The 14,873-nt window shown below is 56.1% G+C and overlaps 1 protein-coding gene across 1 annotated transcript; it reads left to right on the top strand.

The window, feature by feature from the left end:
• Positions 1–6,651: 6,651 nt before the first annotated feature.
• On the top strand, positions 6,652–12,698 carry Bdkrb1 (bradykinin receptor B1). Its single transcript, XM_046441087.2, is given in 3 exon segments — positions 6,652–7,254; positions 11,197–12,196; positions 12,198–12,698. Coding segments are annotated over 3 exon segments (1,515 nt in total). The 5' UTR covers positions 6,652–6,808; the 3' UTR covers positions 12,267–12,698.
• The last annotated feature ends 2,175 nt before the right edge of the window (positions 12,699–14,873 follow it).

Genomic DNA, 14,873 nt, shown 5'->3' with positions numbered 1-14,873 from the left:
CATCACCCCAAAAGAGAAACCCCACCCATCAGGGTCGTGCCTAATTCTACCTCCCGCCACTCCTGGCAGCCACTTCTGTTGCTCTGGCTCTAAGTCCCCGCGCAGAGACGCCTGCAGCGACACTTCACCTAGAATCACGATTACCTGCCTCTGGGTGGCTCCTCTCACCCCCCTCCCACTGGGGTAGAATATCAGGTACAGGGGGAGAACTTTGGGGCCAGGCCTAGTCCCTGCCCTGCCACCTCCTGTGAGCCGTGAGAGAGGGCTTCCTAGGAAAGACAGGCCGTGCCACCTCCAAACAGAGGGTCCTGAGGCCTCTCCCAAGTCACACGGCACTTCAGGGGCCAGCCCAGGCCCCCTCCTCCAGGGCCCCAGGCCTGGTGTGCTGCTCCTGTCTTCACCCGCAGGCCCGAGGGCCGGCTGACTCAGGGAGCCTCCCACCAAAGGGCCCAGCTGGGCCGAGCCCACCAGGAGGGAGGCTGTTTATCCACAGCCTTGAACCATGGCCAGAAGGGGGATTCGAGCCTCCCCCACAGGAGTCACCCGTGGCCCCCACAGTGGCCAGCGACAGGCATCTGCTTCCTCTCCAGGTCTGGCTGCATGAGGACAGCCGGTGGCCCTGGGCTGACACTCCCTCTGTCTTGTGCAACAGCAAGATGACGACCTCAGGAACGGCTCCTTCCAGGAGCCACCAAGCCCGGCTGCCTCCACCTCATCCGATGCCCCAGCTCTGCAGAGCGGCTCCTGGAGAGGGCAGAGAAGGGCCCAGGTGGCCCTGCCCTCAGGGGTGGAGCAGGGATTCAAGCCCTGGCTAGGCGTTTCCACTCCACTCACCTCCAAGTCAGGCCCCAGTGTCTCACCTTCAGGATGGGGAATTCAAGAGGCCCGTCCTGCCCACAGATGGCATTTCTCAGGGCCCTTTTAGGCAATCCGAGGGCAGGGCCACTTTCACAATTTTGACTATTTGTGTCATTATTTATTCCCCAGAGTTTCCCAAAGGTTCACAATTAAATAAATAAATAAATAACCACCGCCCTGGTTTCTGATTAAATGAGTCCAGGAAATGTGATTAGCACGCCTCCTCACGGGGCTCCACGTGCCTGTGTGCATGTTACAGGCCCTGACAAGTCCTGCAAGGGGGCGGGCCCATTCCATCTGATGGGTGGACCCCAGCCTCCTGGATTTGATTGGCGCCTGGATCTTCATGGTCTCCTTGCCCAGCACCTCCTTCTTCACCTGAAGTCTAAATGTTGGACTCCCCGGGCCTCCACCCTAACCCTTGTTCTTGTCTGTCTGCATGGTCCTCTGACTAATCTCAGACAGAATTATGGCTCTTCATACCGTGTGTGACGGAGGGTTTCATGTACCCATGTGGCCGCGATCCTTGCACAGTTACTTAGATGGATGTGAACGTGGGTATTACGGTGGGGCACTTGGCAGAGGGGGTTAGCACCTTATAGACCCCTGGCAGTACATAAAGGAGGTCGCCCTTGGCAACCAGCTGGGCTTCTCCACAGTGGACTCAGTGCAGGGCTGAGAGCAAACACCCAGAGTCCCTGAAGGGGAAGTTCTGCCTCAAGATGGCAGCATCGGCCCTGCCTGGGTTCCTAAGGGACCCCTGCAAAGCTTGGTCTCAGTCGGACCCCCTATCCTATAAGCCAAGTCCTTGAAAGAACTCTTGAGATGGGGGATAGACCCACAGATAGGTAGGTAAGTAAGCAGGCAGGTAGGTAGGTAGGCAGGTAGGTAGGTAGGTAGGTAGATAGGTAGGTAGGTAGATAGGTAGGTAGGTAGACAGGCAGGTAGGTAGGTAGGTAGGCAGGCAGGTAGGTAGGTAGGTAGGTAGGTAGGTAGGTAGATAGGTAGGTAGGTAGATAGGTAGGTAGGTAGACAGGCAGGTAGGTAGATAGTTAAGTAGGTAGATCTGTAGGTAGGTAGGTAGATAGGCAGGTAGGTAGATAGGTAGGTAGGTAGGTAGGTAGGTAGGCAGGTAGGTAGGTAGGTAGATAGGTAGGTAGGTAGGCAGGTAGGTAGGTAGATAGGTAGGTAGGTAGACAGGCAGGTAGGTAGATAGTTAAGTAGGTAGATCGGTAGGTAGGTAGGTAGATAGGCAGGTAGGTAGATAGGTAGATAGGTAGGTAGGTAGGTAGGTAGGCAGGTAGGTAGGTAGGCAGGTAGGTAGGTAGGAAAGTAGGTAGGTAGATAGGTAAGTAGGTAGATAGGCAGGTAGGTAGGTAGATAGGTAGGTAGGTAGGTAGGTAGATAGGTAGGTAGGTAGGTAGATAGGTAGGTAGGTAGGTAGATAGGTAGGTAGGTAGGCAGGTAGGTAGGTAGGTAGGCAGGTAGGTAGGTAGATAGGTAGGTAGGTAGACAGGCAGGTAGGTAGATAGTTAAGTAGGTAGATCGGTAGGTAGGTAGGTAGATAGGCAGGTAGGTAGATAGGTAGATAGGTAGGTAGGTAGGTAGGTAGGCAGGTAGGTAGGTAGGCAGGTAGGTAGGTAGGAAAGTAGGTAGGTAGATAGGTAAGTAGGTAGATAGGCAGGTAGGTAGGTAGATAGGTAGGTAGGTAGGTAGGTAGATAGGTAGGTAGGTAGATAGGTAGGTAGGTATATAGGTAGGTAGGTAGGTAGATAGGTAGGTAGGTAGGCAGGTAGGTAGATAGGTAAGTAGGTAGATAAGTAGGTAGACAGGTAGGTAGATAGGTAGGTAGGTAGGCAGGTAGGTAGGTAGGTAGGTAGATAGGTAGGTAGGTAGGTAGGTAGGCAGGTAGGTAGATAGGTAGGTAGGTAGGTAGATAGGTAGGTAGGTAGGTAGGTAGGCAGGTAGGTAGATAGGTAGGTAGGTAGGTAGATAGGTAGGTAGGTAGGTAGGTAGGCAGGTAGGTAGATAGGTAGGTAGGTAGGTAGGTAGGTAGATAGGTAGGCAGGTAGGTAGGTAGGTAGATAGGTAAGTAGGTAGGCAGGTAGGTAGGTAGATAGGTAGGTAGGTAAGTAGGTAGGCAGGTAGGTAGGTAGGTAGGTAAGTAGGTAGGCAGGTAGGTAGGTAGGTAGATAGGTAGGTAGGTAGATATCTAGATCTGGGAAAGCTCTTGGATCCCCCTCCTGCCCTCTCCCACCCACCATGTGTCCCCAGGGAATCCCCGCACCAGCTCACTTCCTCCTTGACTGCCCGCCCCCCACCTGTGACCCATCTGCCACACAGGAGCCAGGTGATCTTCCAAACACAGCTTCCTTCCCCATTGGCTGTGGTGCTGGGCCACCGGGAGGGCCCAGGCCACCTCTGCAGGGCACCCCAGCCGTCTCACCCCCTTGTCTCACCCCCTAGCAGCTCTGAAGGTTTATCTCAGCATCAGAACCCCCACAGGTTGCCTGGCGCTCCTGGGGACTGCCTCAGAGCTCAGCGTTCCCTTTGCCTGATCTTCCCTCCCTCCCTTTCGATGTCATTGAACCAGGAAACTCCAAACTCCCCACAGTGCTCTAGCAGGCTGGGTCGAGATGGCCTCTGCCTGCCCCACCACTCTCCAGATATCCACACTCTGCACACAGCCTCCTCAGTTGTTCCAGCCACTGAGCCCCAGGGCCTTTGCTTATGCTGTGTGTGCCTCCTACTCCACAGCTGGTTTCTTCTCATACTCCAGGACCTGGCACAGGACGTGCTGCCTCCCTGAACAGCCTCCCTGAGCACAAGTCCCCACTCCTCTCTGTGTCATGGGCCACTGTGTCCTATTATTTTTTTTTTCACAGAGCTCATGGATTATAATGACACATGCATTTCAGTTGGTAGCTGCCCTCCATCCAGGACGAGAACAGTCCAGAGTGATCCCAGGTCTTCCAGAAGGGGTACAGGTGTCTTCAGCTATCCCAGTAGCCCTGTGCCCAGAGTCTTGCAGCCCCTGGAAGCATTCCTGTCCTGGGGATCAGTGTGGCCAATGCTCAAGTTAGGTGCTGGCCGTCCCAAGGCAACCCCATGCACCGTAAAGGCAGCCATCACGTCTCCGCCTCGTTCTTTGCTGCACACGACCACCAGGCATCAAGGCTGCTGAACAGGAGGGCGCAGGATGGGAAGACACAGGGGCATCTTCATGCCCAGGGTGCCCACGGGCAGCCAGACAGTGCAGCGTTGGCCCTGGCCCTGGCTTCTCCCAGCAACTTTCAAAAGTAGGCAGGACTGGAACATTCCTAAGACCGCCAAGTCCCCCACTGTCCCCAGAGGTCTTGAGTGGGGCTGGCCCGTCTCCTGCACCCACTCAGCACACCACTCACTCCGCCCTGAGGAGCTCTGTTTAATCTTCTCTGCACCAAACCATGGGTCCTTATAAGGCCTGCCCAGGGCGGTCTTTCCAAACCCAGCTGGACCCAGTGGTCTTCCTGGAAAGAAGAATCAGAGCGGCGTGCGGCCTGCTCCGAGCTCCCAGGGGCCTCGCACAGGGCTTCTGCATTTTATAATTCACACGCTGTCCTTGCACACGCCCTTCTCAGCCTTCCAACTCCTATCCATCTCTCAAAACCCAGCTCAAATGTCCCCCCTCCATGCAGTCTCCCCAGACTCTGCCTATTAGGACTCTCCTGAGAAATAGATGACAGAGAGAGATTTATTATGAGGAATCAGCTCGTGTGATTATGAAGGCTAAGAAGTCCTCTGAGGTGCTGTCTGCAGGCTGGAGGCCCAGAGGCTGGCGATGCATATTCCAGTCCAAGGGCAAAGACATGTTTGTTGGCATAAGACAAACTGTTGATGCTTTTATCTATAAATGCCTGGGGTCGTGAATTCATTCAGCAAGTATTTATTGAGCAACTACTGTGTATCATCTCTGAGAGAGGAAATGGGACTTTGATCCACAGAGATAAGTTCCTTGCCCTGTGGAGCTCAAATGCTGGCGAGGAAGACAGGAAGTGAACACAGACACAGGAGTGCATACATGTAGGAGGTGACAGGGTTGTGAAGAACCACAGAGCTGGGCACAAAAGGAGAGGCTGTTCCAGAGGCTCTCTCACCTGAGGGACTTGTGGAGATGGGAAGCAGCTGAGAGAGTGAGGGTGTGAGTGAGTCTCTGGGAAGGGTGGGCCGAGGGAGCTGGCAGTGCAAAGGCCCTGAGGTGGGAGAGGATAGGGCGTGTCCAAAACAGAGCAAGAAGGCCCAAGGCTGCTGGGAGAGCTGGGCAGGGACCACGAGATGGATGCTTGGGAGGTAGCCAGGTCTGGCCTGTATGGCCCTGTAGGCCACTGTCCAGCCCCTGCCTGTGCCTGGCACAGAGCCTAGGAGGGTTTCAAGTTCAGAAGTGACCTGGCCTGACAGGTTTTAGAAGACGGAGAAGCATAGCTGATTCTCCCAGCCACAAGTCCCTTCCAAGTGTCCCTGGGGAGATCTCCATGGTCCAGGTCCCAGACCATGTTCACCATGGGGGCCTCATAACTCCCCTAAGGAGAGGGTCTCGTGAGCCCACTGCCAGGTGGGCGGCCCTTCCTCTCCCAGGCGGGTGGACGCAGGGCTGGAGCCGGAGGCTGGGTTCTTGGACTTTCCTCGTCCTCGGAAGCCCTGGCCCAGTGGAGCTTGTGCCGCCAACCGCCCCTTCCTGTCCTGGAGCAGCGCTCAGGCCTGCACCTCGGCCAGCCCGTGGGCTCAGGCCCACGCCCCACCTGGGGGTCTCTGAATGCCCGGGACCCGCTCAGGTGGACCATCACGACTGTGACTCTGTGCATCTGTCCACCTGCCTGGTGGGTGAGCACGGAGCCGGGGGGCTGCCTCACACTGCCCTTGGCCCACTCCCCACCGAGGGAGACCCTCTGCTCCCTTGGATCAAGGGTCTGCTTCCCAGTCTCCATCCAGGGCCAGGGACAGCTGGACGAGTCTCATCAGAGAGCTCCCCCGCCTCGGTCAAGGCCGCCACAGACTGACCCCTGGAAGTCTGGCTTCCTCGGCCCCCATCAGTGGCCCTGCACAGGGCCGTTCTCTCCACCCTCCGTCTTCCGGGTGAGCAAAGCTGAGCTCAGACCCGCGGAGCCCCCCTCTTGGCAGGACTGTCTCCGGCCGCGGGAGAGTAAATAGACACTTGGCAGGGGGACAGCTGGGAAGGAGCCTCCCAGACCAGGGCAGTCTCATCTCCCAGCTGAGGGAGGCGTCGTCAGTGGCTGGCTAGCCAGACCCCCGCTGCGTAGCCACAGGAGGAAAGAAGGGGACTCGGTGCTGTTCTCTGGCTAAAATCCACCCAAGGACAGTGTGAGGCCCCTGCCCAACGCCCCCCACCCCCCCCCCGAGAGGTGCCTGGATGGTAAGGAATGTCCCCAGAGGCCCATGCCAGCTCCCCACGTGTCCTCTACCAATCCGATCTTGGAATGCCCCTGGACCCCCTTCGAGAGTGCGTCCATCCCCCAGACATCAGTAACAGAAAACAGGAGAGCCAGGCCAGGCCCGATTCTGCAGACAAAGGAACACTCTGTGTGGCAGGCGTGGGGGCGCGGCGGGGGGGCCGGCCCCTCAGGAGCCCCGAGTTGGCAGGTGAGGCCCTGCAAGAAGCCGGGGAGCTGGCACAGCTGGGCTCCTGGTCAGTGGCCTCCTGAGGAAGGGCCCGTTGCCTGTCCCCCCCCCCCCAGGAAAGCCAGGAATGAATTTCCTCTTTTCTGAAATGTGGGGTCCTGCGTAGTGTAACTCCACCAACGCAGACAGATCAAAACCAGACTCCAGATCTGCCCGGGAGGACGGGGGACGCGCCGAGGCCTCACTCATCCCCGAGCCCCCATGAGTCAGCCTCTGCCCCGCCCGCTGTGTGTGTCACTGTCCACGCGGGTGGATTCCAGGCCACCCACCCTTCATGACCAAAATGCAAAAGGGGAGGCGCAAGCCATCTCCAGCCAAAGTGAGGCCGAGTCCCAGGCACTGGGGGGCCGACTGTGACAGGGAGATCACCCCTCAGCAGAGGCGGAGGTTGGCACGGTGCCAACACTGGGATGCAGGGCCTGTGTGCGGTGCGCGTCTCGGGCAGCAGGGCCAGCCTCCCGGATGTTACCCAAGAAGCGGGGAGAGGAGGCTGAGTAAAGCGAAAGACAGTGAGTTTCCCTCTCCAAAGCTGGACCACCTTCTCCAGCCAAGACTCACTTTTCAGCCAACCCCCCCTCCCCGTGACATCACAGGAGCAGAGACGGTTTCACTGAAGGCTGTCACATGCCCCCAGAGGTCCCAGCACAGAACACCTCCGAAGGCTGTCCTCGCCAGGAGAAGACCCAGCCCAAGTTGTGAGCGTTTTCATTTTCCATTCCGGTAAGTAAATGACCACCTTTTATTTTTTTTCTCTCTTATGAATCTAAAAAGGAAGAGATCACATCTGTTAAAAAAAAAAAAAAAAGAATCTAACAAACGGAAAGCTTCCCTTACACCTGTACGTCGGCAGCATCTATGTTCTTAAGTGCAGATGACTTAACAGAAACAATTCTGATCAATCTCATGCCTGGTTTCGGCTTTAATTGATTTTTCAGATTAGGGGAATGAGGAAGAGTGTTTGGAGCAGCTAGGGAAGGTTCCCGTCACCCTTTATGTCACAGTCAAGTGGAACTCGTCCGCACTGCTGTCTCTGTCACTAGACTCTGCAGGATGATCTAAGTCTGGTTCTGTGATGTCTCCTGCTTCACTCTCCTCACTGAGGATTGCTTTGGCTCTTCTGGGCCTCTTGTTTTTTCCCAATGAGTTGCATGACTGCTTTCTCTATTTCTATGAAGAATGTCATTGGGGTTTTAATAGGAATTGCTTTAAATCTGTACAATGCTCTTGGTAGTAGGGCCACTTTGACAATATTGATTCTGCCTGTCCAAGAACATGGGAATCTTTCCATCTCCTAAGGTCTTCTTCAGTTTCTTTCTTTAGTGTTCTGGAGTCTCCAGTGTAGAGGTCTTTCACCTCTTTTGTTAGATTGAATCCCAAGTTCGTTTTTGTTTGTTGTGGTGGTGGTGGTTGCTTTTCAGGCTCTTGTGAATGGGATAGTGCTCCTAATTTCTTTTTCAGTAGATTCCTCTTTGCTGTATAGGAACACAATTGGTTTATGGGTGTTAATTTTATATCCTGCTACTTTGCTGAATTTGTTTATCAGATTCCATCTCACTCCTGTCAGAATGGCAATTATCAAGAATGCAAGCAACAATAAGTGTTGGTGAGGATGTGGGGAAAGGCACACTCATACAATACACTGCTGGTGGGGCCGCAAGTTGTGCAACCACTATGGAAAGCAGTGTGGAGATTCCTCACAAAACTTGGAATGGAACCACCATTTGACCCAGTTATCCCACTCCTCGGTCTATACCCAAAGGACTTAAAATCAGCATACTACAGTGCACAGTCTCTTCAATGTGTCTAGCAGCTCAATCCACAATAGCTAAGCTATGGAACCAATCTAGGTGCCCTTCAATAGGGTAAAGAAAAATGGTATATAGACACAATGAAGTATTACTCAGCCATAAAGAATGAAATTATGGCTTCTGCCTCTAAATGAATGGAACTAGAGACTATCGTGCTAAGTGAAATAAGCCAATCCCCAAAAACCAAAGGCTGAATGTTCTCTCTGATGTGTGGATGCCAACACACAATGGGGGTTGGGGGGTTAGAAGTTCATTGGATTAGACAAAAGGGAATGAAGGGAGGGGAGATGGGAATAGGAAAGACAATAGAATGAATCAGACAGAACTTTCTTATGTTCATGTGTGAGTTCACCACCAGTATGACTCCACATCATGTTCAACCACAAGAATGGGATCTAAGTAGAATAGTTTTACTCCATGTATGTAGAATACATCAAAATACATTCTACTCTCACGTATATCTAAAAAGAACAAATAAAGGACTGTAGGAAATAAAAAAGAAAACAAAAGTAACGCATCAGTGCCAAATACAGCCATCTGCCCTCACAGGGACTCTGCCCTCACCATATACAGATTCTGATTTATGAAAATAAATCCCTCCCAGCTGGCTTACAAGATTTCCTAAGGACAATCACTGCTCGGGTTGTGTTCGGCTTGGAAGCACCGCCTTGCTCTTGACGGTGCTGACTTCTCACCCACTCTGTCTATATTCCCAGTGTCCTTGTCACCGCCTGACTGTTGACATTGGAGTTCATCTGAGGAGGGCTAATTTAGTGAAGAAAATTTTGAACTTGCCACATAGCCCATGCCAGGGAAACTCACAAAACCTCATTTAGAAATTACAGACTTCCCATCTTTGGTAGAGATGCCCAGTGTCCCCAGTGAGTTTTTCAAAGCAGAGCAAATTACTGCCATCAAGAGCTGTGGTTTACTGAGCACTTACTACGTGCCAGGAAAAATTTCAGCACTGAAGCTAAGAACTAAGGAAGGAAGATTTCTCCTCTGGCCAACTTTAACCCCAGCTAGTAAAGACCACCCTGGCTTCAGCAGACACGTGCTGTGGCTGCTGTGGAGTGGAGGGCAAAGCCTGCTGACCCCGTCAGATCCAAGCTGAGGCTCCTGCATAGGTGGGGGAGCTGACATCTTGGGCTGGGCATCAGTGTCCTGTGTCTGCTCCAACAAAGCACCACGAATTCCGTGGCTTGAAACGACACAAATTAATTCTCTTACACTTCTGGAGGCCACGCCTAAGGACAGGGGTGGCCAGGCCGTGTTCCTCCGGAGCTCCCAGAGGCCAGCTCATCCTGTGCGTGCAGCCCCTCCCCCATCTTCTAGGCCCCAGCACGGCCTGGTCACATCTCTCCCTGACCTGCCCACCCGCCTTACGAGGACCCGCAGGATGCCATGGAGCCCATGTGGATGACCCAAGACACTCCCCACCCCGTGACCCATGATCCAATGACATCATGAAAGATAATATTCATGGGCCCCAGGGGAGGGGCAAGGACCCAGACACCTTTGGGGGCTGTGTTTCTGCCAACCCCAACCCTCCGCATCATGGAGCGGGACTTGCCAAGAACATCTCGCAGGCGCTGCACGCTGGCCCCCTCCTTGAGAAACAGAAAGTCCAGACTTGGATTTTTGTTCGACATTTGGTTCAGGGCCCGTCGTGCAGAAGAGCTCACTGCAAACTTAAAGCATTTTGCCAGACTGCAAAGCAAACAACCGTGGCGGACAGTCCCACGGTGGCAAGAGCAAGATCTTCCTCCTGCTCTGTATCAGAGCTGCCCCGTCCTGCGTGCCGTGGAACTTCACAGCCACCAAAGCATCATTCCCGGGTCTCCTGCTCTTCTGTCCCTCCCCCTCCATCTGCACGCCCCCTCCAGGGTTCCCTCCATGGGCCTGCAACTCTCGGTTACTTTTCCTTATCCCAGATTTGTCCCTGAAAACCGGGTTTGCATACCTAATTGCACACTGGGCATCGCTACTCCATGTCCAACAGACACCGCCCCCTGCACAAGTCCAGTTGGTCATAGGGCGACGACAAGCTGCTGGAAGATCAAATGAGGAAATACTTAAACGTAACACACTTAGAGCTGTGCCTGGAACCCAGCGGCCGTTGATGAGTGGGAGTGTTCTCCTTCCCATCCAGTTGCCCAGGTTTTCCAAGCGCAGAAGAATCTCCTTCCGGAAACACTTCACTCTTGCCCCCACCCATCCACCCTGCCAGCCCAGCCCCAGCAGCTCCCCTGGCTGTGCCTCCTTCTTGCCCTGTGTGTGTCCCCTCGTAGGTTATGACCCTGCATCTCCTCCAGGCGGCAAGCCCCACAGAGTTGGGGCTGCTCTGTCCTGTGAATCTCCAGGACCTTGCAAAGTGCAGGAAGTAGATGCTCACTAAACATTTGTTCAGCTCTTTCGTAACAATCATGAAATGGTCTCCAGTAAGTCTAATCGCTGCCGCCTTCTTTTGAGCACTTTCTTTTCCCCCGGGCACCACGCTAAGCACTCAATAGACAGATCCCCAAAGGAAAGGAAAAGTCAGTGGGCCCACGCAGGCCACAAGTGGTTGTGCCAGCATTTGAACTCAAGGGCAAAGTCCTGTTCTCTTCCTCTCCACCAGACATCAGCAACCTCCTCCTCTAGAGGAACAGCTGGTGAGTAGGGTCAGCTCCAGGCCAGGGGTGCTGTTGCAGCCGTCAACTCTGCTGTCGTAACACGGAAATGGCCACAGGTATATGCAAGTGATGTGGACATGTGCCAATAAAACTTTATTGTTCAGAGCAGGCGCAGGCAGGGTGGCCCGTGGGCTGGGTTTTGCCTCCCCCTGCACTAGCCCCGACTCTTCTCATTTCAGGTCACTGTGGATGGCATCCCAGGTCCTCCTGGAGCTCCAGTCCTCCAACGGCAGCCTGCAGGCCCCTCCCAACGCCACCTCCTGCGAGGGCGCCTCCGAGGCCTGGGCCCTGCTGCACAGAGTGCTGCCTGCCTTCCTCCTTGCCATCTGCTCCCTGGGCCTCCTGGGGAACCTTCTCGTCCTGTCCGTCCTCCTCCTGCCACGCCGGCGACTGAATGCAGCGGAGATCTACCTCGCCAACCTGGCGGCTTCCGACCTGGTGTTCGTCTTGGGCCTGCCCTTCTGGGCGGAGAACATCTGGAACGAGTTCCACTGGCCCTTCGGCGCCCTCCTCTGCCGCGTGGTCAGCGGGGTCATCAAGGCCAACCTGTTCACCAGCATCTTCCTGGTGGTGGCCATCAGCCAGGACCGCTACCAGGTGCTGGTGCACCCCATGGCCAGCCGGAGGCGGCGGCGACGCCGGCAGGCCCAGGCCACCTGTGCGCTCATCTGGGTGGTGGGGGGCCTCCTGAGCACCCCCACGTTCCTGCTGCGGTCCGTGGAAGCCGTCCCTGAGCTGAACATCTCCGCCTGCGTCCTGCTGCTGCCCCACCAGGCCTGGCACGTGGCCAGGATGGTGGAGCTGACCGTGCTGGGCTTCCTGCTCCCCCTGGCCGCCATCCTCTTCTTCAACGGGCACATCCTGGCCTCCCTGCGAGGGCGGGAGGCCGTCGGCAGGGCCCGGTGTGGGGGCCCCAGCGACGGCAAGACCACGGCGCTGATCCTGGCGCTCGTGGGGGCCTTCCTGGTGTGCTGGGCGCCCTACCACCTCTTCGCCTTCCTGGAGTTCCTGTTCCGGGTGGGGGCCGTCCGGGGCTGCTCCTGGGAGGAGCCCATCGACCTGGGTCTGCAGCTGGCCAACTCCCTGGCCTTCGCCAACAGCTGCCTGAACCCCGTGATCTACGTCTTCGTGGGCCGGCTCTTCAGGACCAAGCTCTGGGAGCTTTACAAACGATGCACCCCCCCGGAGCCTCGAGGCGCTGTCCTCCACCCACAGGAAAGACTGCGTCCCGCTGTCCGGGCGGAGCTGAAGCAGCAGAGAACGGAGAATCGTGGCCTCCGTTTCAATCCTTCCATCCTCATAAAGACTACAGTGGTGGTCAGATGACCATCTACCAAATAATGACCCCCAAAGACATCCGGAGCCCGTTTCTAGACCCTGGGGAGGTTAGTTGACAGGGTAACAGGGGCTTTGTAGGTGTCCTTAAGATGAGGATCTCCCGGTGGGGAGACGGTCCTGGATTATCCAGGTGCCCAACATAGTCACAAGGGTCCTCAGAGTCAGAGGAGATGTGGGGACACATGCAGAAGTCAGAGCCAGGGAGGAAGGGGCTGTGAGCCAAGACTGCAGGCGCCCTCAGAGGCGGGGAAAACCAAGGGGGCAGATCCCCCTGGAGCCTCCAGAAGAGCCTCTAGAAACAGGCCCTGCCCGCACCTGACCTCCAGAACCGTCACAGAATAAATCTGAGTTGTTCAAAGCACTGAGTCTGCGTGATTTGTTACAGCAGCAACAGGAAACTCATACAGGCATCCAGGAAGGGTGTCTTGTTACATCTCCATTTGTCCAGAATGTTCTGAGCTGTGAGGAATATACCGAGGTTCAGCCCAAGCTCCTGCCCACAAGGTCTGGCTGCCCAGAGGGACGGGGAGGTGAGCTGTGGGCTGAGTTTCAACAGAGGGTGGGGTACAGGAGGGGAGGACAGCTGGGGGGAGCACTGCCCTGGGCCACTTGCAACGCACTGGTCAGCACCCACTGGCCCCTGGCCCACCATGCTCTCCTTGCCACCGGGGACCTGACGCATGGCCTGACCGTGTCTCTGCTTCAGTTGTGGCCACAGGACAGTAACCAGGAGCAGATCACAGAGCAGGAGCACCGCCCCATCCCCCGGGGAGAGAATGGGGTGAGAGTGCAGAGATGGGCCCGGCCGGGTGGCTAGGAGGAGCCCCCAGAGAGGGCTTCCCACAGGAAGGACGGATGACCCAAATCCCAAACACCTGGCCATTGGCCAAGCAAAGTAAGGAAAGGGCACGTTCCTGCGGAAGCAGCAGCAGAACAGAGGCAGGTGGGCTTCAGGTAGGAGGGCGGGCTTGGAGGGAGGCGGAGGACCCGGGCGTAGGGCTGGGGGAGGATGGCCTGCTGGGGGGTCCGTGATGGTCGACGGTCAGAGTCAACTCACTAAGGAAGCATGAAGAGACTCAGGGGCTCGGGGCCCTGCTGAAGCTGGAAAGCATGAATTTGATGTGCACGTTCCTTCTACAGCGCTCAGCAAGCTCCAGAAGGCAGGCAGGCAGGCAGTCGGACTGCTCCAGGTTGGGTTTTGCCAGATGGACAGCCACAGTTCCCGGGGGTTGGAGGTACTGGTCAGTCGGTGGTGAAGGACTAAAATAGGGAACGTGCAGGAGGTACACCAGCCAGTGTTCTGCCACTATGGCAAACTACCTGAGATAATCCCCTTAATGAGGGAAAAGGTTAATCTGGCTAATGGTCTCCCAGGTCTCAGTCCTTGGTCACCTGGCCCTGTTGCTTGGGCCTATGGCTGCCCGGCACATCACGGCAGGAGTGCATGACAGAGGAGCCTGTCCCCCTCCTGGCAGCCAGCACTTGAAGAGAGATGAGAAGGGGCCTGGAGTCCAACAGCTCCTCCAAGGCACGACCCCAGTGACCTACCTACCTTCTAGGAGGCCCCACCTCCCAATGGTGCCAGGGACTGGGGACCAAACCTTTCACATGAGGGCCTTTAGGGCCATTTCAGATCCAAGCTCAGCAGGAGGTGAGGGAAGCCAGTGGTACAGGTCAAGGACAGGTGTGTGCAGGTGGGATGTCCACTGAGCCCCACGGGCAAACAGTCACGGCAAGGCCCTGGGGAGGAGAGAGTGCTCCTGGGGCCAAGATCAGCTCCATGGAACAGGGACAAAGGTCCTGTTCAGACCCCCGAGACACTGAGCCGGCAGCCTCCTGGCCTGGAAAGAAAGGCCGGCCCTCATGCCGCAGCACAGAAATGGAAAGCAGACAGTGTCCCTGGGGACACATGATCCTGCGAGGCTGGGCTGCTGGGACCCTGGGAACGATGACCTTGCCATCCTGCTCCAGCCCAGAGTGCCTGGAGAGCAGGTGTGGTCCCAGCAGCCTGGATCTGGGTCAGCAGGCGGGATGCACCAGTGCGAGCCCCGGGCAGCGTGGCATCCAAACAGCTTCTGATGCATTATCCAAACCCAAGCTCCAGAGAGATACCGGCTCTCCAGCTCCTCCCAAACACCCGGAAGGTGGAGTGACACCGGGCAGTTCGTGCCTTTGGTCTGCCATCGCAGGCACCGCCAGCACAGTGAACACAGACGCCACTCCCGGGCCCTTGGAGCTGGCCTTCTGGGGCTCCCAGGACACTGATTCTTGGGTGCTGAGTGACAGCGCCCCCTGTGGGCTGGGAGCCCTCCCTCCAGCGTGGCACAGGCACCATACTGCAGGTGGCTGCGATTGCAAGCCCTGATCTGACCCAGCTCCTTCATTTACAGTCTAGGGACAGAGGGCAGGTGGCCCGCGAGCAAGCCCAGGGAGAGCCACAGCACCCACAGGGCCAACGTCCCGGGGCCACCTCCTTCACCCTCCTTGAGTCCTTATGAGTCCATCCCCGTGTGCCAGG

Source organism: Marmota monax, unplaced genomic scaffold, assembly GCF_021218885.2.
Source record: "Marmota monax isolate L192 unplaced genomic scaffold, Marmota_monax_Labrador192_F-V1.1 WCK01_AAM20220418_F8-fsc00017, whole genome shotgun sequence".
Taxonomy (NCBI): domain Eukaryota; kingdom Metazoa; phylum Chordata; class Mammalia; order Rodentia; family Sciuridae; genus Marmota; species Marmota monax.
Note: the sequence above shows the minus strand (reverse complement) of the source record. Positions and strands in the feature narration are given on the sequence as shown.